Here is a 21,169-nt window from a genome sequence, read left to right on the forward strand (position 1 = left end):
TAATTAAACATCCCACACTAGGGCACACACAGGCATGTTTTTTAAACAATTGTTAGCATTCATCTGTTTCCATTTCCAGAAAACATATTTTTTCCCAAGCACAGCCAAAACAGTTCAATGTTTTCCCACTACTGCAAAAAAAAAAAAAAAAAAATAGTAACACGAATCCTGAAGATACAGCTCAGCCCACAGCCCCACTCTCTGTTGTTCTCTCTCAGGCCCATCTGCACTCTGGCTTTGCAACAGCTATAGCATAAAAAAACGCCTTTTCTCACATGCCGTGGCTATTACACTGGTTAATCACATACAGCTGTGGTGCAGGAGACTGTTACAAAACAATTCCAATCTCGTACTGGAAGCCAAACTCGGACAAACGCCCACTACTTATTCTGAATAAAAAGTTCGACACCAAAAAAAAAAAAGTTTCTTTTCAAAGAAATAGACGTATGTTCTTCAAATCTGACAGGGGCGCCATCACGGCGAACCTCTCCCCACCAAAGTACTGGTAATAATGTCAAAGGAGATTTGTGAAAAATTGCAGTAGTATAAAAAACGCAAGTCTTCCAGAATTCCTGAGGCCAAAAAGACCCGGAATGAACTTGCATCGCCACCCTCCCCCCTTTGTGTCCCTTCCTGAAAAGTGCCCTTGTCCCCAGCTTCAGAAGAGAGCTTACTCCCTCCTGTAAAAAGTTCTTCTATTGCATAATTCAGTTATTTCTTTTGCAAGTGGGGAGAAAATGAAAGAGAGGTGCTCCAGGAAGGACCTAACGGTGCTCCCTTGAAGCTCCGAGTCCAGAGAAAGTAAGAAGTTCCTGAACAATCTGACCTCTGTTGAAGAAGACATTTTAAGGAGATAAAACTGCATTATCTAGACAAGACAGCAAAACCTGCACCAGGCTGCACCCACATCCACGGAAGCCTAAAGATCTGCAGGATCGAGGAACTGAGTGTAGAGAGTAAATCCTTGTGGCTGATCTTTTTTTTCTTTTACTTAAAACAAATTAAAATTCTGCACACTTAAAAATAAGGCAAACAAGATTTATCACATTCTCGTGCTACCCTTCGTCTCCACTCCTAAGCAAAGGAAAATATTTGAAATTATAGCTAAATATTCCATAGCTGAAACTTTTGGGGTTTTTGTTGTTGTTGTTGTTTGTTTGTTTCTGTGTTTTGTTTGTTTGCTTGTTCGTTTTCAATAGAAAACCAGTTTTGTATGTTTCGAGCTTTCAAAGGAAAACAGAACTTAGGAGTTTGCAGGGCTGTTTTCAAACAACTGGCAGGTTACCAAAGACTAGCTATCAGTGCAAAGCCCAGGCAGGAAGCAGGAAGAAATTCCAGCCTCCCTCCCTCCCTCCCTCTCTCTCTCTCTCTCCCTCCCTTCTTCCCTCCCTCCTTCCAGGAGGCTTCCGTTCCTGTGCCTACAGGACAACTGTGTGAGGAGTGATTCTGCTTTTGAAGGATCTGAACATCCACAGGTTTGAAGGTCCCTTTGCCCTCTAGAAGTCCCCTTTCTTTGCCTACTCTTCCTGTATTGGCTTTTTCCATGATACGACCCATATCTACGACATAACTGAAGCTAGACTCTTAGTGGGAGGCAGCAAGCTGGGCTGCCAACGATGGTAGTTGAAGCTGACGTAGCTATACAGTGGGTGAGCCTTGCCCTTACTCCTGATCCCACTTTGACTGTCACCTGAGTGCCTTTAGCCAGAGGAACCCAGGAAGGGTCTATTAGTCTTGACCCCTTTTGTAAGACTTTCTGCAGAAACCCAATGGCCAGAGAGGGGGACACAGTTCTGCTCGATGGGCCAGGAGAGAGGTCTGTGAACCTACAAGGTTATGTAAAAGCAAGAGAGGAGACACCAGCTGGGGGCTCTTTTGGAAGTTTGAGGAACATGATTAAAGTTTTCCGAATACTATGTTAAGAGAGAAACAGCCGTTTCTCAACCCCACTATCCAGGAATACCCATTCCCTAAGCAGTGAGCAGGCTTATCACCCTTCCCTAGCTTTCTCTTTTCAACCGATTTATTGACTGTTGGGTGTGTTGCTACTGTTGTTGTTGTTGTTGATGATGATGATGATGATGATGATGACGATGATGATTTTGATGATGTTGTTCACCCTACCCCTACCCAACATGCCTCAGATTCACAGGAGAATGTACCTGGATTCTTGGAACCCAACTCCAATGGGTGGATTTTCTGAAGACTTGGAAAATGTGGTGTGGTAACAGTCAATGCCAGGGAGATAATGTACTGTTTTCAGATCACTTGTCTCTAAAGCTACAGGTGGGTCTCCAGACCCATCCAAGCAATGGCTTACTTTGAAAAACTTTTTAAAGATCAAGCCACTTCACATGTTTAAATATTACAGCATGTCATTGTTTTTTTTATTCTCTGTTTTATATATAAATACAATATAATATATATCAAAAAACAGAGAGAGTCAGAATACTTAGAGATATGAGCACAGCCCAGTAGCATAGCCACACATCATCACTACAGCCAAGGGTCAAGCGCCGTTTCATTTACATACATGATATTGTTGTGCAGCTAAGGCCATGTAACCGTTACTCTCTTATTTAGGCTACATGTATGTTTTGTCTCCTATGAAGCATTTTAAGGATCTGAAGAATCATTCTAGGAGATGAAACAGAATGAGTTGATTCCTAGTTTTGTTTAATTAGAGCAAAGTAGTACGTTAGGCTCTCCCGTACTGGGAAACAACAAGAAAGAAGTGGGAAAATATCGCATCCCCAAACTACAGTGTGCATTTGAGGAAGTGGAAGGCCTCGATTTTGAGGATACTAATTTCATGTTGTTTTCACACAGGCAACTAGAACTTGTGTCCAACATTTTACTATTTAAATTCAAAGCAGGGGCCCCGGGGGTTCTTTGTGTTTGCTTTGGGTTTTATGAAAATGATGCTAAACACTGTTTTTGATTCTTTAAATATTCCGAGAAAATCCCACCCCTCCTGCCCAACCCACACAAGACCTCTTATGTATTAGGAAGGAAAGACACTTGACTTTAAACAACCCTTGAAGGTCTGCTATCCCCGGGATGTGACTTTGATCAAGCGTAGGATTCTATTTCTATCAAATATAAGTATTCTTTATTTGTGAACATGGTTCCCATTGGCTGTGACGATAACCTTAAGTTGCAACTAGGTGTCAATGCTGGAACAATGGGTTCCCATGAATTTTATCTAGGCTCATCAAATAAATAGAAGTGTAGCACCCTCCCTGTTAACTGATCATGAATACTGTTCTGAGACAGGTAGGTATGAGAGGAGCAAAGGTCCTGTGGAAACTGTACTCTACTGCCCTCCATGCTTCCGACAAGGCTTTCTTGTATCAGATTAAGTCTGTCAGAAAGTCCCCACCTGCTCAGATAGAACAACACACTCATACTTCCTCAGAACCTAACCTTTCACATCTCTACTTTCTCGGGATGTCACCAATGTCTGTCATTCCAGAGGCACCAAGACAATCCGTGTCAACTAGGCTGCCACGCTGAAACTCCACAACATAACCGTCAAGATGAGCTACCATGAAAGCCCAGGAAGCTGATTTTATGTTCCTTTCTGGCTCTGATCTGATTACTCAAATATCAGCTTAGGATGCCTAACTGAGCTAACTTCTTAATAATGTTGCAGATGCTGACGTCTTTGGCTGCTCCAAAGTAATAAAACCCAGAGACGAGACGCTGTCAGGGTCTGTGGGGCACTAATGCCACACAGGACCCCAAACAGACTTGAGAAACCTCTCAGTTTTCTTCAGGCAAAACACTTCAAATCACCATTGAGCTCTTTCCCCACTACCCTTTCTGTCTCTGTTGTCTCTGTCTCTGTTTCTGTCTCTGTCTCTGTCTCTGTCTCTGTCTCTGTCTCTCCCTCCCTACCTCCCTCTTTTTCTTCACTCCCTCCCTTTCCCACCGTGGCTCACCCAGCACCCTGTATCTTTAACTCAACCCAGCATTCATCATTCCCTGTTAGTAATACTACATTAAAAGCAACCCAGGAGAAAAACAAAACAGAAACCCCAACTATTTCACTCCAACTTCAATCAAAAGTTTCTCCTGTGGTTGTGCATGGCACTAGGAAACCAGAACCAGCACAAAGCACAATTTGGGGAAACATTTGGAAAAATTTAGCCAAATGAGTAAAAGGTTTGGAATGTTTGATATTTTTCGGCCAACCCTGAAGCTTATTGCTTTTGTCTCTTTGCGGAGAAAAAAAAATGACCGTGGATATCCTTCTCCTATTTTAAACTTTGACCTTTTCTTTAAAGTAGTAGGCAGCATTCTGTACCAAGTTGCCCAAAGAGTTAATACTTAGGGCACCAGGCAGGAGGGCTAGTCTATTTAAGCAGTGGCAGCCCAAACTAACTGGGCACAAAGGCAGACAGCAAAGTGAGCCGACCTTGGAGGGGTAGGGCATAGCATAGAGTGATGGAAAAATGGGGGGAAAAGGAAAAAAAAAAGGAGCACCAGCCTTTAATGCAATCCCAAGAGGCTGTTGTCCAGTTTGGTCCTCAAATGGGCATTGTCTGACGAGACAGAGTAAATGGGAGGTAACCTCAGCGTGAATCACCAACCCCTGATCGTGCCAGGGAACCCAGTGACAGCACACACTGCTCAACCGTGCCCTCCTTGCTTTCGCATGTGGAGTTACTGAGAAGATGGAGGGGTTAGGTTAATTCATGACGAAATCCGAGTATCCGATATGGTACTCCCCCCTCCAATCGAGTCCAATCGAATTGACAGATTGGAGCATGGAGCCCTCACCTCACCTCCTTCATGATTTAACTGCAGGATAAAAGTTCAGGGTCGGCACTGCCCCCTGCTCAGTTTTGTGGGTTTGCCTCTGGGGCCCCTAATGATCACTTAAGCACATGCTCATACAAAGCCCAAAGTCTTTAACCAATTCAAGTCCAATTATTATCAGTTACATTCAAAGCCTTTTTTTTTTCAGACCCAGACTTCCTAGTAGTAACTGACAGGGTGGGGGGTGGGGGCCAGTCTAAAAGTAAAAACCGTGGGTGCTAAGCTTCCAGTTCTTTTAGCCCCTGGAGCATCTCCGTCATCCTTCACACAAAATAAAGACAGTCCAAACAAAACAACATGCTCAACAAACTCCGAAAAGACTTTCCTGGGTGCCCTGGAACCTCCTGGTGATCTTCTTTCCTACTGCACTAAGCCGTGAAAAGTTTAAGTGGCCCCCACCCCAGAGTGTTTTCTGCAAGGAAGGGGGAAAGGAAGGGAGGGGTGTTACCCCAATCTTTGAGATTCACACACAAAGAACAGCTCACTAGAAAAGCTCCTGAAACAATATTCTTGTCCCTGAGAACGTCTGCTGGGACCCCCTTTCTAAAAAATCCCTGCTCACCTGCAAAAGACTTCAACCATCTCAACAGCATATCTGCGGCTAAATAACAAAAGAACACTCCATTGAAAGTCCCCGTCTTTAAAGAGAAAGCTACACTCCGGGGCTTCCTCTCTCTTCTTCCTCTGGCTTGTTAACTCCATTCCTACTGTTAGTAATTTGAAAGAGGTCGGCCGAGGGGATGGGGGCGAGGGTGAGGGAAGGGTCCGTTTGCCATGCTCGCTCCGGAGGAGCGCCAGGCACCACGCTGTCTTCTGAAACCCGCGGGTCCAGCCATACCTTGGTTTGGAGGTACTGAGGATAGTAGTACGTGTACTGGGGGTACATTTGTGGCTGATCCAGGCGTTTGCCCATGTAGCTGGGATCTTTATCTCCGAGGCAGGAAACTGAGTAACAGGGTATATGAGCCTCCAGGCAGGCGAGCTTCTTTCTCTTAATCCACTGTCCCCGGCAGTCCGGGTGACTGCCGAGGCTCTGAGACTCCAGCACTCACTAGTTCCAACACCGTGAGGAATTTAAAACAACCAAAAAAAAAAAAAAAAAAAAAAAACCCAAAGCAAAGCAAAACAAAAGAACAAAAAGAAAAGAGAAAAAGAAAACAAAAACCAAAAATACCCCAAAGAGATGGGGGTTGAGATCCGTAGCGAAACCCCCAGACTGCTTCCCCAGTTTTTGCCTGCCTGGTTCCTCCCAGCTGCCCGGTCCAGTCCGGATGAAGCAGTTTGCTCTGTAACCAGCCTGTCTCTAGTGGTGTCAATCGCAGGCGCTTGTGAAGGCGAAGGAGGAGAAAAAAAAGAGAAAAAAAAAATCCTTTAGCACAACTCGGAATCCTTGCAGTTACAGCTCTCCGTCTCTCCCGTGTCTCTTTCCCACCACGGAAAAAAAATAAATTTTAATAAAAAGAAAAGAAAAGAAACAATGGGCAAACAGAAAAAGAAAGGAAAGGAAAAAACTGGGAAAAGAAGAAAAAGAAAAAGAAAAAAATAAAGAAAAGAAAAAGAAACCCGTGCAGGCTTAGTTGCTGCTGTCTGGTTCCCAGAGTGACATGGTGTGTTCCGGCTGGCCTTGCCCCTCTCTCACTCACTTCCCCTCCTTCCAGCCAGTGGGTGGAACTGAGAGTCTCTCCAGGGAGCCCGGCACGCAGTCCAGAGGCTGCGGTATTTCCTCCAAGGGGAAAAAAAAGAAGAAGAAAAAGAAAAAGAAGAAAATGGAAAGGGAGGAAGGAAAGAGGCTGCCACCTCTCCACTAGCTATCTGGAAAAGCACAGTGAGCAGAGTCTGCAGCCGAGCCGCGGGTGGAACCGAACCCCAGCCTGTCCGCGAAGTGCCTGGGTGGGGCATGGCCCAGCCCTCCCTGCCCCGCTCAGACCGAGCTCTCAAGCTCCGAAGCTGCCTTCTCCTCTCCAATCGCCAAGTTCCCAGAGGTGAGGCATGGCATTGCTGAACAAAACAGACCCTGCCCGGCGAGGGGAGCATGGGGAAAGGAGAAGTGTGTGTGTGTGTGTGTACACATCCATGCCAACCTTTCTAGTTAAGTGGGGAGAAAATTGTAGTCAAGGTTTTTCCAAAATCTGTTAACACATTAAAAGCCAGATGAACCCAGAACCTGAAGATGAAACCAGGGATGCTCTGGAGGATGCTCAAAAGAGGAGAAAAAGTGGAAAAGTGGGGATTCTCAGCTGGGTACCTCTGGGTACAAGGGGGTTGACTTAACTATCACAAATAATTGTTTTGTGGCCTTATCCATCTCTTAAAAATAAAATAAAAGTGATCCTTACTTTTATTTGCTTATTGGAGAATAAAATCTCTCTCTCTCTCTCTCTCTCTCTCTCTCTCTCTCTCTCTCTCCTTTCGTGGCTTTGTAAGTATTGCAAAAAAAATTGAACAAAAACTCATAATTACTTGTCAGAATCCCCCCCACCCCCAGTAATAATATTCTGACATGTCGATCAGCTGCTACATTATAATACAGATTGTTTCAGAGAAGATACATTTCCTTAAAGGGTTTCTCTGCAAGGCGGCGGCAAGGCTAAAATTAGCTGTGCCAGCTGTGCTTTGCTGGGAGTGCTCACGCATGCCCGGAGCGTGGGCAGCCAGCCTCTGTGCCTCTCCACTCCCCCAAGTCTGCTGAACACTCCAGCCGTCCTTTCAGATAAAAGACTCCAGGTACAAAGGCAGTTTCCTCACACGGAGGGAGGGAGAATTGAAATGCAATATGCAGGATGCCACCTCTGAGTAAGTCCTGCCGCTCATGGGGTAACAGCCTGGGTTCCTGGGCTCCAGGAAGCTGAGTTCTGAAATCTGTCTACCAACAGAAAGACAAGGACACAGGGAAATCGGGTTTTATGCCTATTCTCTCTCTCTCTCTCTCTCTCTCTCTCTCTCTCTCTCTCTCTCTCTCCCTCTGTGTGTGTGTGTGTGTCTGTCTGTCTGTCTGTCTGTCTGTCTCTGTTTTCTTTTTTAAAAGACAGCAGGCTCTCAGATACCCCAAGCTGCTCTTGAACTTGTATAAAACAGAATGACTTTGACTTCTGATCCTCCTGCCTTTGATTCCCCCAGTACTGGGCTCACAGGCATGAATTAATGTCCCAGGTTCCCGTGGGCACTGGCTGTTTAACCCAGGGCCCTGCCCATGCTAGCAAGCACTCTACTAACACAGCTATCTCTTGGTGACAAGAATGGGAACTTGAGTTGGAGGGTAGGCGTGGGAAACCTGAGGGCAGTGTCTTTGAAGCAAATCAAGCCAGTCTCACCCGTGCTCTAAAGGGGAAATTCTGGACCTCAGTTATCCCATCCACAAAATGGTCAAAGGACAGCAACAGAACCAGGCACAAAATCGAAACTAATCGCAAAGTCTTCTGGCCACATCTCCCTGCTCAGTGAAGCCCAGAGAGCTTGAGAGCTTGTCAAGACTCTAGGAATCTCACTGGTCCTTTCTGCTCGGAATCTGATTATAAATTCCACTCTTCACACTTCATGGTCCAGCTCTGAGTCGCACTGAGCTGAGGTCATGTTGGTAATGTGATCACCGAGCTCACACCTGGTTTTCTCTGTCAGCATGCCTATTGAAGCAGCTTTCCTTAAACCCTGGCTTCCCAAGGTGTAGTTGGTTTTCCCTGAGAGAAGACTCACAGGGATGCATTCTAAACTCAGAAGGGCGAGCCACATCCCCTATAGCCCTAAGAACTAGCATGGCGCCAGACACATGTTTGGAACACGCTTGAAGAACAAAACATTCTGAACCTAACAAACAATTGCCCCTCAGCTCATGGCGAGTGTTGGAGCATTTCCATTCTTTTGAAAGCCATCTGAAAAGTCACGCGTATTTATTGTATGTTGCACGTACGTATGTGTGTAGAGGTCAGGATACAGGCTCTGAGAGAGTTAGTTGGTTGTCTCTGCTCTAATGGGTAAGGTCTTTTGCTGAGATTGAACTCAGAGGGTCAGCCATGATGACAGTCACCATTAACCACTAAGCCATGTAACTATAGTCCATCTATTTTACTCTTTATCATGGCCTATTGACCCGGGTACAGGGAGTACAGAGACGCAGAGGTCAAGACCTGGTTCTTCTTTCACAGCAGAAAACCCAGTGAGGGGTATACACCAGAGAATAAATATGTGAGGTCAGAGGCCAGGAGTTGCTTGGTGTTGTGAGGAAACGTATAGCAAAGGGAGACATGGGCGTTGGGGTTTAGCTTAAAAAGCATCGCTAAGGAATTGCTCTCCTGGGGTTGGGGATTTAGCTCAGTGGTAGAGCGCTTGCCTAGTAAGCGCAAGGCCCTGGGTTTGGTTCTCAGCTCCGAAAAAAAAAAAAAAAAAAGAAAAAAAATTGCTCTCCTAAAAGGAGCCTTGAGGTATGAACCCAGTGCTGGGTTCTGGTGCTACTGGAGTGTTTAGTGCTCAAAGCCTTGGCTGGAGACCCTGTTCCTGCCTACCTCCTGGGCAGACTCCACGTGCCTCATTCCCCATTCTTCAGATGTTGCTCTCCACCTCCTGTAGTTCCTGAGGATCAGTTAAGATAAATGCCTGAAGAATCCGGGGATACCTTGAACACGCCATACATGTTCCACTAGATGCCAGCCTGAATCCTGAGGGTGGGGCGGAAGCAAGCCAACTAGAGGAGTCAGCAGACACAGGAAGCTTTCTGTATCTCAAGAGTGTGCTTTACCGCAGCCCAGAGGCTACCATGAAGCCATCAAGGGACAAAGATCTCAAGACAGGGGTGGAGGGGAGATTTCCAGCTAAGTCACCCTAGGTTTGAGGGGATGATTAATAGTGTCAACTTGACAGGACCTAGAATCACTTAGGAGATTATAAACCTCTAGGCATGTTTGTGAGGGACTCTTGAGTTAAAAAGACCCAAGCGAAACCTGGGTGTTGCCACGCCATTAGCTGGGCTCCTGGACTGAAGGAAAAAGGAGTGTGAGCTAGGTAGCAGTGGCCGTCTCTCTCCTCTGCTTCCTGACCGTGGACACTACATGATAACGAGCCTCCTTTTCCTGCCCTGATGCCTTCTTGCCATGATAGCGTGTAGCCTCTAACTGTGAGTAAAATAGACTCTTCCTTCTTTGAGCTGTCCTTGTCAGTTCTTTAGTGACAGCTAGGAGGAAAATCGCCAAACTTGGAACGGGATTGATGCGGACCGCTAAGCTGCTAACGGAGACTGTTGCAGTGGGATCCCATCCGAATCTTGCAACCCGAGAGTCAGGCACCTGCTTTAGGGCACTGTCATCCCACGTGACCCACCGGGCACCTTCACATCGGGCAGGGCAGCTTCCCAAGGCCCCTTCAGCAGTTCCGATGGAGGACATTGGTGTTCACCTTGAAACAACTGGCTCTGGAGATTCCCTGATGGAAACATTGTCTTAATGACAAACAAAAGGCTAAAAAAAAAAGTTAACTCCCCACTCAGAGCAATAGCCCACTTATATGTAAGATCCCCAGCGTGAACGGATGCTATCAACAATTTCTACACAGATTGCTACCTTGCAAATGGCTTCTCTGTTTCATTGGATTATTGGAATGTTCTGGGCATCTGTGGCCACTAGCCTCAGAATCCTCATTGCACACTTAAGGCTTTCCTGAAATTATATCAAGTGCATTATAAGTGTTGCAAAACCCAAGTTGTCCCTTACACTGCTTTCTCTGTGGAAATAATAGTACCCTTCCATTTAAATGGTTAAGTGGAAGCAGGAGGCAGCCGGTTTGAGTAGCTGTCTAAGTTAGAAGTCTTCTGCGCCATGGTTGCCAACTGACCAAATTCCAAGGTGGCAAAGAACCTCGGAGGGCAGGGTTGCTCCCAGGTTCACGAGATGTTCAGTGTGGCAAGAGAGGGCCCCACCAAAGACAAACTCTGACTTCAAAAACGGCCACATACAGGTGGAGTAGTAGGGGTGCTGGAATGAATGTCTGAGGAGCAGAGGCAGACAGACACCCATGGCTTGTCTTCACGCTGTCCTCCTGAAGAAAACCCACGTCCTCCTGTGGAGTGACATATTACCCTTTAATTATACAGACTGTGATGGCTAAGTTTCACTGTCACTCTGACCGAATTTAGAGTCACTGAGAACAGCTCTAGGCTTGTGCGTGACAGGGCCTCTAGATTAGGTTAACAGAGATATGAAGACCAGCCCTGAATGTGTCCATGCCATTTCATGAGATAGGCTCTAGGGCTGGACAAAAATGAAAAGTATAACTAAACACCAGCACCGCACCATCTGTCTCTTTCTCCCCCTCTGCTCCTGACTATGAACAGCATGTGACCCAGCTGCCTCACGCTCTCTCTGCCCTGCCTTCCCCTCCACAGTGGATGGTATTCTCAAATCCAGATCCAAAATAAAACATCCTTCCCTAAGTTGTTTTTGTCAGATATTCTGTCAAAGCGACAAGACTGGTAACAAATACGTAGAATTGGTCAAAGGAAATGGCAGAGCAAACAGACAAGTCATAAAGTCAAGAAGGGCATTAACCTATCATCAAGAAGGGCATGAGTGATGCTGGGTCATCCTTTTATTTATAGAGATTTGTTTATTTTATTGTATGGGTCTGTGTGTGTTTGCATGTGTGTGTGCAGGTGGTGTGTGTGCGTGTGTGTGTGTGTCTGTGTGTGTGTGTGTGTGTTCATGTGCATCATATGTGTGCAGTGCCTAAAGAGGCCAAAAGAGGGCAGCAGATCCCCTGGGATTAGAATTGTGAGGTAATGTGTGAGTGAGTTGTGGGAACTGAGCCTTGGTTCTCCGCAGAGTAACCATGTTCTTAACTGTTGAGCCATCTTCCCACCAATGAACATTGTTAACTGGAACAAGGTTATTACTAAATAATCCAGGACACCGAAATAAATATTATCCACCTGGTCTTCAAATAGACCTCATGACTCTGTATCTGGCAAACTTCAGACATTCACAAGTGACTCTTTTTTTTCTTTTTCATGTCTAAGAAACAACTTGAAGTACATTGTCAACTGGATCTCATATCTGCTCCAACTTTTCCTGCAGTGCACACTTGATCACAGTTAAGAGCATCTCCGGAAGGTCATGCATAGCTCACATCTGTGATCCTTGTAGAATGCCTTCTCTTCTAGCCTCTGTCTCTCTACTTAGTGCACTTAACACTGGGGGGTACACACCCAGCTCTCCTTTATGCACACCCAGCTCTCCCTGCTGCACACCCAGCTCTCCTTGATGTTACAATTACCAAGGCTTGAGCTTCCCTGCATCATTGAATACAGCAGCCCTGTCCTCTGACCAACAGTGGATGGTTACACAGGATGCCCAGTGTCTTGAGCCCAAGCTTCCAGCTTCTGGTGTCTGCTGCTTGTTCCCGGTAGAAGCCTACACCAGTGTAATCAAAAGGACACATCCCAGAAGGCTGAGGAGAGCAGCTTTGGAAGGCAGCCCAGAATAACCACTGACTGGTCACAAAGAAAATCAAACCACCAGGCAGATGAGATGGTCCAGCAGGTATTGCTGCTGGCTGCCAACCGTGATGACCCATACTGGAGAAGGAGACAACCACGTCCTATGAGTAGTGACTTCTACACATGTGTCCCTTAAGCGGATACATGCAATAGAATCTCTATCATGTTATACTGTTGAAGAAGGTTGTTACCGAGGAATACTCACACTACCACGGGCGAGCAGTACCTTTACAGGGTTACATGGTTTATGCACATCTTTTGCTATTGTTCTTATTTGGGTGTGTCTTCCTTTCACCTCTAAGCTCCACAGACAGGAAATCCGGGTACCTTCTTCTCTTTATCCTCCCAAGCACAATAGTTTCTGAGATTCAACAACATGTTTATCAAGGGAAGCGATGAGCAAAGAAAGGAGGAGGAAGAAAAGAAAGAGGATGAAAAGACACAGAGAAGGAAGAGGAGGAGGAAGAGGGAGAGGAGAATGAAAAGACAGTGAAGGAAAAGGAGGGAGAAGAGGAGGAGGAGGAGGAAAAGAAGCAGAGGAGAAAGGAGAAGAGAAAGTGAAGGAGGAGGAGGAAGCAGAGGTAAGAGGAGGAAGCAGAGGAAGAAGAAGAAGAGAAGAGGAAGCAGGAGAAGAGGAAGAGGAGGAAGAGGAGGAAAAGAAGCAGGAGAAGGAAGAAGGAGAAAGTGGAGGAGGAGGAAGCAGAGGGAGAAGTAGAAGAGAAGAGGAAGCAGAAGAGGAAGAAGAGGAAGAAGAGAAAGAGGAGGAAGAGGAAGAGAAAGAGGAGGAAGAGGAGGAAGAGAAAGAGGAGGAAAAGAAGCAGAGAAGGAAGGGGAGGAGAAAGTGGAGGAGGAGGAAACAGAGGGAAAAGAAGGAAGCAGAGGGAGAAGTAGAAGAGAAGAGGAAGCAGAGGGGGAGGAAGAAGAGGAAGAAGAGAAAGAGGAGGAAAAGAAGCAGAGGAGAAGGAAGGGGAGGAGAAAGTGGAGGAGGAGAAAACAGAGGGAAAAGTAGAAGAGAAGAGGAAGCAGAGGGGGGGGAAGAAGACGGCAGAGATAGCTGGATGTTCTGCCATGTGGGGAACCATTTTCTCAAAGAAACATTGGCATTTTTTTAATGGTTTTTAGCTTCTGGTTGCCAATAGCTGAACAGGTTTGGTCACTACAGCTAGATTTAATTTGGTTGGGTTGCTTTTTAACCCGGGGGTGGGGGTTGGGAGGGCAGACTGAGAGACGTTCATACTAAAGGACTACTATGTGGAATTGCCAGATAAAATACAGGCTCTCTGGCAAATTGGAATTTCAGGAAATAGACCACATCTTTAAAGACATGAGTATAACCTCAGTATCAGAGGTGATATGTCCCGGGGACTATCTGGACCATGTTTATAAAGAGGATGCTTAGCAGAGATTCTGATTCAGCTGGGTATTCTGTGTTTTTATTGTCACAGTCTGGGATTTGTACTCCTAGCTGACCCACTGCCATTGGGGACAGGTCTTACAGGGGACAAAGATTTGGTAGAATGCACATTTCAGGATAAGTAGCAATGGTTAATATTTCCAGTTATCTTTACGTTTGAACTGACTCAAACATAACCCCAAGTTCATTTTCCCTAAAGACTCCAGAGACACAACACCCCCCTGACATGAGTCGGAATGGTATTCCCAGAGGTGTGTTATCTTCTAGCTTTAAGCTGATTATTTCCTCTTCATAATAAGGAAATTCTGGGGTCTTTTAAATACAATAAATTGCTATCTGAAACGACTTGTGCAGGCCTCTTCCTTGACATCAGGGAGTTCTGCCCAGTAAGGAAATAGGGAAGAGAGCTTGTTGGATCAAGTGCCTGACGGACAAAATGGAGGACAGGGATTCAGTTTCTAGGGTACGTGTTTCAAACTCAGAGGAACTCACTTGCAATTTCATTACTGGGGAGGCAGAGACAGGTAGAACCTTGGGGATCCCAGGACAGCCATTTTATCCAGTTTCTCAATTTCCAGAATAGTGAGACCATATCTCAAAAGAAATCCAGCGTGTGCTCCCTTCTACACACCCACCCACACACACACACACACACACACACACACACACACACACACACACACAGGGGGGGGAGGGAGAGAGAGAGAGAGACGTGCACACACATGTACACATGTGTGCACATACACCACACACCTGCACACACAGAAGAACATGCAACAAACACAGATGAAAATGATCCAATAGAATAAAAGGGGTGGGGCCAAGTGACCTAAAAGCTGTACCGTGAACAAATGCTGATTGGCAAAACTTGCCCAACCCCGGCTAGCCAGTATGAGGCTCAACCTTCCAAGTGGAGCAGCATCTCCATAATGTCATGGTTCTTGTGCCTAAGTCATGACGTTTGGTGCTCTGAAAGCTCACACATTGCATTTTCCTAACCCTCTGGGTTGCTATTTCTAACGACATCCTCCCTCATCAACCTTAAAGAGTACAGCACATTCCTTTACCATACGGAGTCTGAAGAGCACAGGTCATGGAAAGGCGCCATTTTCTAATTTTTCTTCTTTTCCACCAGCACATGTCGAACCTTGAAAATAGGTGAGCTGATTTGCGCGTTCTGATGGCAGTGGAAAGAATAGAGAAAGCCACAAAGTTCTGCCAAGCAAAACATGGAACTTGTGGTCGAGGAAAGGAATTCCTTCTTGTCTTTGTCTTGAGTTCTTGGCTCACCCCTGTCTGTTCTTTACCCCGTGACCTGCAGTATCTTCCTGGCTCTAGGGAAGATACTTCAGTGTTTAATTTAAAAAAAAAAAGCAACAAAATTCCAAAACAAATCAGACAGCACCTTTTCCTGAGGGTCTGACTGTCCAGACAGACTCTCTGGTTAGAGTCTCAGCTTTTCTCATCACAAAGCACGGGGGTTACAGGGTACTTTATGACTCACGTATTACCCAGTGCTATGATCTACTCACTGCTAAACGAAGATGAGCCAGCTTTGTGGGGGGTACGTGAGTTAATTGGCACCCACAGGGCTCACATCAGGAGGAGGAGGAGGACTTCGGTAGTGTGTACGTGTATGCAAACGTGTCAAACGGTGGAACTCATCGGGTGTCCTATTCTGTGGTTCTCCATCATATTCCTTTGAGACAAGGTCTCTCCCTGAACCTGGTACTGGGCTGGTAGGCAGCAAGCCGTGGTGATTCTCTTGTCGCTTACTTTCCAGAGGCAGAGGTGCTACCCCAATGCCTGGCTTTCTGTGGGGGTTCTGGAGATGTGAACTCAGGGTAGCCATCTTCCTGGCTATACATAGCACACGCTTGAATGTCTCTGTAGAATGGATGTAAGTTCAGACTCCCGGCACTCCTGGCAGTCTCTATGCCCATCATTCTCTGCATGCCCAATCCTTCTCCTATTACAGTCCCGAGACATAATTGGTTCTTTTCCTTCAGGAGCTTTGTGACCAACAGTAATGAGAGAGAGACATAAATACACTGACTGTTTGCTAAGACTCATAAATGCTAAGAACACGGACAAAGAACAGTCACTTAGAAAGTCATTGTCCACCTACATGCTCTTTGTTTTTAGCCATTTAACCCTGAAGAGTTTACCCACCTGAAGGAGTTGTGATTCAGGAGGGGCTGTAACTCGGCACCTATTTCATTCCCTACTCGGCTTTCTTTCTTTCAGAAAACCAGCTTCCCCATAAAAACTCGTACAAGGTCTCCTGTTATATAGGGCTAGTAAAACCAGGAGGTAATTAGTCCAAGCTATACCCCTGAACAACAGAAGCACACGTTCTCTCAGTTTGTAGAGCTCTGGATTAATGGGAACTAATTGGTTCTCCATTTTCCTCTGTGAGAGATAAACTCGTAAAGTATCAAGAAAAAAAGAAGGGGCTGGGGATTTAGCTCAGTGGTAGAGTGCTTACCTAGGAAGTGCAAGGCCCTGGGTTCGGTCCCCAGCTCCGAAAAAAAGAACAAAAAAAAAAAAAAAGAAAAGAAAAGGAGTTAAGAAATATGATCAGTAAGTACGTGGAATTGCTCCGGTTGGAATTCAGGAAAGGTGGTCCAGAGTAGGAGTTCAGAGGGTGCCCTTTTGGATGGTCTCTGCTTATCATGGGAGGTTCCTTGGGAAGGTCTGGCCCTGCGTGCTGGAGAAACTAGTGGTCATCTGCTGTCAGATATGGGGTGACGTGGGGGGTGGCTGCTTCCCCTGGAGAGGCATGGCTGCACCCACTTAACTTTACCTCACCCTTTCTAGCCTTTGCAACTTAGGTTCCCTGCACTCTGAATTTGGAGGCAGAGAGGATCCCAGGGAACTACTGTGGCACGTTTGTTGTTGTTGTTGTTTTTTGTTTTGTTTTGTTTCGTTTTAATGCCAAGTAAGACTCCTTAGTAGCTTGTGTCTTTCTGTGTCTGGTGGGGAGGAGGGACTGAGAGGGTTTCAGGACTAAAAATATATCCTCCAATAACCATTTACAGGAAGAAGATTGGCGTGTTCTTGCTGTCTTCCTGGGAAGGAACCAGAGTTACAAGGGAACCCAGGGATGTCATTTCTAAAGGCAGTACCTAGCCAGAGAGACATTTAGCCCAGAAGTGCCTCTTCCTTGTTCGTCACACAGGCTGGAGACACTGATGTCTCCATCCCATCAAAGGAAAAGATATATACAGACAGACAGACAGACAGACAGACACACACACACACACACACACACACACACACACACACACGTGCATACCCTCCATATGAAAGGACAAATGTTACCAGGGACAGAGAAAGCTGACAGGGGTCTTATAGTAAAACGGAACCTGGGCTATGTGTGTCTGATACTGCCTTGCCATATGGTGCCTTTTTAAGGCCTGTCCAATCCCAGATTACTTCTGTTTGCCACAAACTGGAAACACTCACCTACTGTCTTGGTAAAGAACTCGAGGTCACTCAGCTGGCAACAAAAGAGCCTATTACAGCCTGGTGAGCAGGTGAGTGTCCTGGGGTCAGCCTGTTTGCTTTGGGAAGACTCTTTTCATCAGTTTCGATATAACTGATCATCTGTCGCTCCACAGCCTTGCTGAGAGGACCTGATGTGGATATTTAACCTCTTCATCTAGAAACCTTTCTCTCCTCAATGGTCATGGAGGATTGAGCCTCCCAAGGCCTTAATAGTATCCGTGCGAGCTTTACACCAGATGTAGTTTTCCTTTGGCGTCTCAAATGGCTGCCATTTTGGTGACTTCTGGAGCTGAGATGCTGCCTGCTGGCTTCAACAGGGCTGGTGGTCCCTTCCCTAGCATATGGGAAGGGGCCTGCTGACATAGCCCTGGCTTACTTTCCACTTGGGTAATTACATTCTGCAGACTTGCAAGTTTCCCACCAGGTCCATCTTTTGGAACAGAATGCCTTCTCTGTGCTGGGTTGCTGGCCTGCCCTCTGAGATGGGAATGGCCGACGGATTGCATTTCAAGCTGCAGGAAGTGCAGAACCAGGTGCAAACGCTTTCTCCTACCAAGTGCAGCTTCTCGCCTCGGAATGAGCTGTAGGTGAGTTATCATTTCTTCAACAAATATGAGTAGCTAGCTACCAGAGAAGAGAGAGATACCAGTAAAGCATAAATACAGGCAAGGGGGAGATAAAGAAATCCCCTGTCACTAAAACCAGGCCATTGTATGGTCTCCAGATTTCGGGTTTGACAATGAGGCTAAATAATGTACACATAATAAGTCATCTTTACCCTTCACACACCCAGACGCACACACATGTATACATACAACTACATACAGTATACATATACTCGCATACATGCATGTGCACACTTACACATACATGCACACACATACACAAATACACACAAAATCACACATGTATATGCACACATATACACATAAACACACAAATAGACACATGTGAACACACATCTGAACACAGACATACATATGCACATATACATGTGCTCATGCACTTAAACAGCATATGGACACAAAGTCAGACCTAAACATATGAAAACACATATGTATATATATAAATGTACATATTCACAGACGTACATGCACACTTGTAAACACACAGATACACACACACAAAGGTGTGAACATCTATAATCCCCTCTCTGACTTCTCTGAAACTCTTCCTTTGCAGGAACTAGCTCTTGGATTTGAATGCATTTATCTTCTTTACCAAACTGTTGGCATCTTATAGGAGTCCTAATCATGCCTGTTTCCCAGCATGCAATAGTTACTCAGTAAAGGAGTTGAACTATAGACCACACACTCAACTTCACTCACCTCTCAATTGCCCACTGGAGTAATAGGACTAAGGACTGTTAGTCACAAAATATTCCATAGCACCTCTCTTTAGTCACCTCCATGTAGTCCTCGCTTTGGCTAGAGGACTACAGCTCAAACAAACACTATCCTTTGTTCTAACCTGTTCCTGACCCTCTTCCAGCCAAACCTTCCAGACTATGAGGCAGTTGTGTAAGTCAGATGTGGCAGTGCAAGGCGACACCTGATGGTAGCAGGCAGGTCTCGGTGAACCCGGAACACCACTGCTCCCTACCCAGATATTCTCCCAGTGCATTCAGGACAACGTTTCTAGCAGGAACCTTGACAGCATCCCATCATACCGACTTCCCGTCTTCCGTGTTGCCCATGCCTCACACTTGCTTAGATAACTACATCCCAAGCTGCCCCTATGCACCCAAGTCCTCCTCTCACACTCTGATGGTGCAGGACTCCAAACTCCATCTTCATAGTCACACATGCCGGCCATCCTAATGATGACTCAGGCTTTTTAAAGATTTATTCATTTATTATATGTAAGTACACTGTAGCTGTCTTCAGACACACCAGAAGAGGGCATGAGATCTCACTACAGATGGTTGTGAGCCACCATGTGGTTGTTGGGATTTGAACTCAGGACCTCTGGAAGAGCAGTCAGTGCTCTTAACCGCTGAGCCATCTCTCCAGCCCCTGTATCTCCTTCTATATCATATAACAAACAAGCTGACCCAGGAGAGAACCAGGGCATGTCGGCTGTCAGATAGCATGCTACATTTATGCCAATACCACGGACAGGATAAGACTGTGCCTTGATAATCATGAAATGATAAAAAAGGTTAGTTCTAAATGTTACCTCTAACTGATAATTCCAGAATTATCCCCAGCCTCATCACAGAGGGAAAGGGAATCCAGATTCTGCCTCATTTTGGCCTCTGCGGGTTATCATAAATTAACTCAGAGGCCCCAAGTCCCTGCCTGACTCGAGCTGACTGGAATCCTAATTTGCACCACGCCGCCACCGTTCGCAGTGACACTGCACTGAGTTTCATACTGCCCTGGCCCCTGAGCTGGAAAAGCATTTGTAACGCAGAAGCCGGCACTGTTCATCCTCAGTACCCTGACCTGAGAGGGCCCAGTGAGGACCAGACAGAGTCCATCACAGCTCTCCAATGGAGCTGGTGATTTATGGGCTATGTGCTGCACCACTGTGTAAGAGGAAGGTTGTGAAAGTCTGCCGAACGCTTCCAGAGTCACCCAACACACGCTTATGTTGACTGACCCGCACACTCTTCATTGAGAAGCAGCTCTTTAGCTGTTTAAGGGAGAGAGAGTGCAGAGGGCAGGAAGAGTGGGGAGGGCGCCTCCCAGCGTGCTCCTTACAAGCTAGCTCACCCTTCCTTCTTTCCCTCCTTCTTCCTTTCTTCCCTTCCTCCCTTCCTTCTTCCCTTCCTTATTTGTTTTCTTCTTCCTTTCACTCTTCTTTTCTCCTTTCTTTCATCCTTCCTTCCCTCCTTCCTTCTCTTCCTTCTTCCCTTCTTCTCATCCTTCTTTGCTTCTTTTCTTCCTTTCATTCTTCTTTTCTCCTTCCTTCCATCCATCCTCCCATCCTCCCTCCTTACCTTCCCTCTCTTCTCTTCTCTCTCCATTCTTCCGTGGGTGCACATTTCACAAGCATGCATGTACCTGCTTGCTTATAGTCTGATGGAGGACATGGAATGAACATGGCTAAGATGGCCTTCTCTTAGCAGCCGGCCACCTCGATTTTGAAGCAGGGTCTCTCACTTTTACCTGGAACTCACCAGATATGCTAGGATGGCTGACCAGTGAGCACGGTAATCCTCCTGTCTCTGCTGCCACACTACTGGGTTTATAAGTGTGCGCCTGGGTCTTTATGTGGGTGCTGGGACTGGGTCCAGTCATTCAGGCTTACACAGCAGCCGCTTTACCCACTTGGGCCATCTGCCTCACTCTTTACAGCACTGGTGATTGTGACGTCTACATGTGGATGGTAGAGCCTTGTGGAGGGCGCCATAAGAGGAAGGTGGTGGACCTGGGGGTCCGTGGGTCACTTTAGAAAACATCTGTGCAATCTTTGAATCATCTTTGAGTTTTATAAAGCTATCAGTTTTTATCTACTTTATACAAAAGCTCTTAAATACAAACTTGTATAAAAGCCAAAAAAGTTCATACATGTAATTCTACTACCCAGAAGTTACTCTATTGGTACTTATCTGCCTCTGTCCCTTCCCTGTGATCTCTGTTTCCTCCTTCCAAAGTATATACATGAAATTTTATGTCTTGTACATTCCTTTCGTATATACTGTAAAAGGTTTCTAAATACCCTTTAACAAGCACACCTAAGATTTAATGATAATAGTTTATGATTCTCTATTGCTAGATTTATAGGGCATTTTTCATCTTATTACAAATGAGTCTGCAACTTAATTTAGAGGTTAAAAAATAGCTACAGATACAGCAAGGAAATACAGGAGATGTTGGTGGTATAGAGATACATATAGACATATAGGCAGTAGATAAGAGAGATACATAGATAGATAGATAGATAGATAGATAGATAGATAGATAGATAGATAGATGATGGTGAGGATGATAGATAGA

The 21,169-nt window shown here is 45.8% G+C and overlaps 1 protein-coding gene and 1 long non-coding RNA gene across 9 annotated transcripts in view; one reads left to right on the forward strand and one right to left on the reverse strand.

The window, feature by feature from the left end:
- Nucleotides 1-6,440, reverse strand: part of Rbms3 (RNA binding motif, single stranded interacting protein 3) — a 688,236-nt gene extending 681,796 nt beyond the window's left edge. The window contains 1 exon segment of the mRNA NM_001401889.1: nt 5,663-6,440. Coding sequence (NP_001388818.1) covers nt 5,663-5,737 — 75 coding nt within the window. The 5' untranslated portion in view covers nt 5,738-6,440.
- Nucleotides 1,388-21,169, forward strand: part of LOC102550774 (uncharacterized) — a 31,474-nt gene continuing 11,692 nt past the window's right edge. For 2 of the 8 annotated variants that reach the window (XR_015628096.1, XR_015628101.1), the window contains exons 1-3: nt 6,492-6,806; nt 16,757-17,254; nt 17,668-17,812. This is a non-coding gene — a long non-coding RNA (uncharacterized LOC102550774). Of the gene's footprint in view, nt 1,476-6,491; nt 6,807-11,821; nt 14,058-16,756; nt 17,255-17,338; nt 17,813-21,169 lie in introns of those variants that run through there. The other 6 variants (XR_015628098.1, XR_015628099.1, XR_015628097.1 and 3 more) reach the window with 6 other exon arrangements.

Source organism: Rattus norvegicus, chromosome 8, assembly GCF_021556685.1.
Source record: "Rattus norvegicus strain SHRSP/BbbUtx chromosome 8, alternate assembly SHRSP_T2T, whole genome shotgun sequence".
Lineage (NCBI taxonomy): Eukaryota > Metazoa > Chordata > Mammalia > Rodentia > Muridae > Rattus > Rattus norvegicus.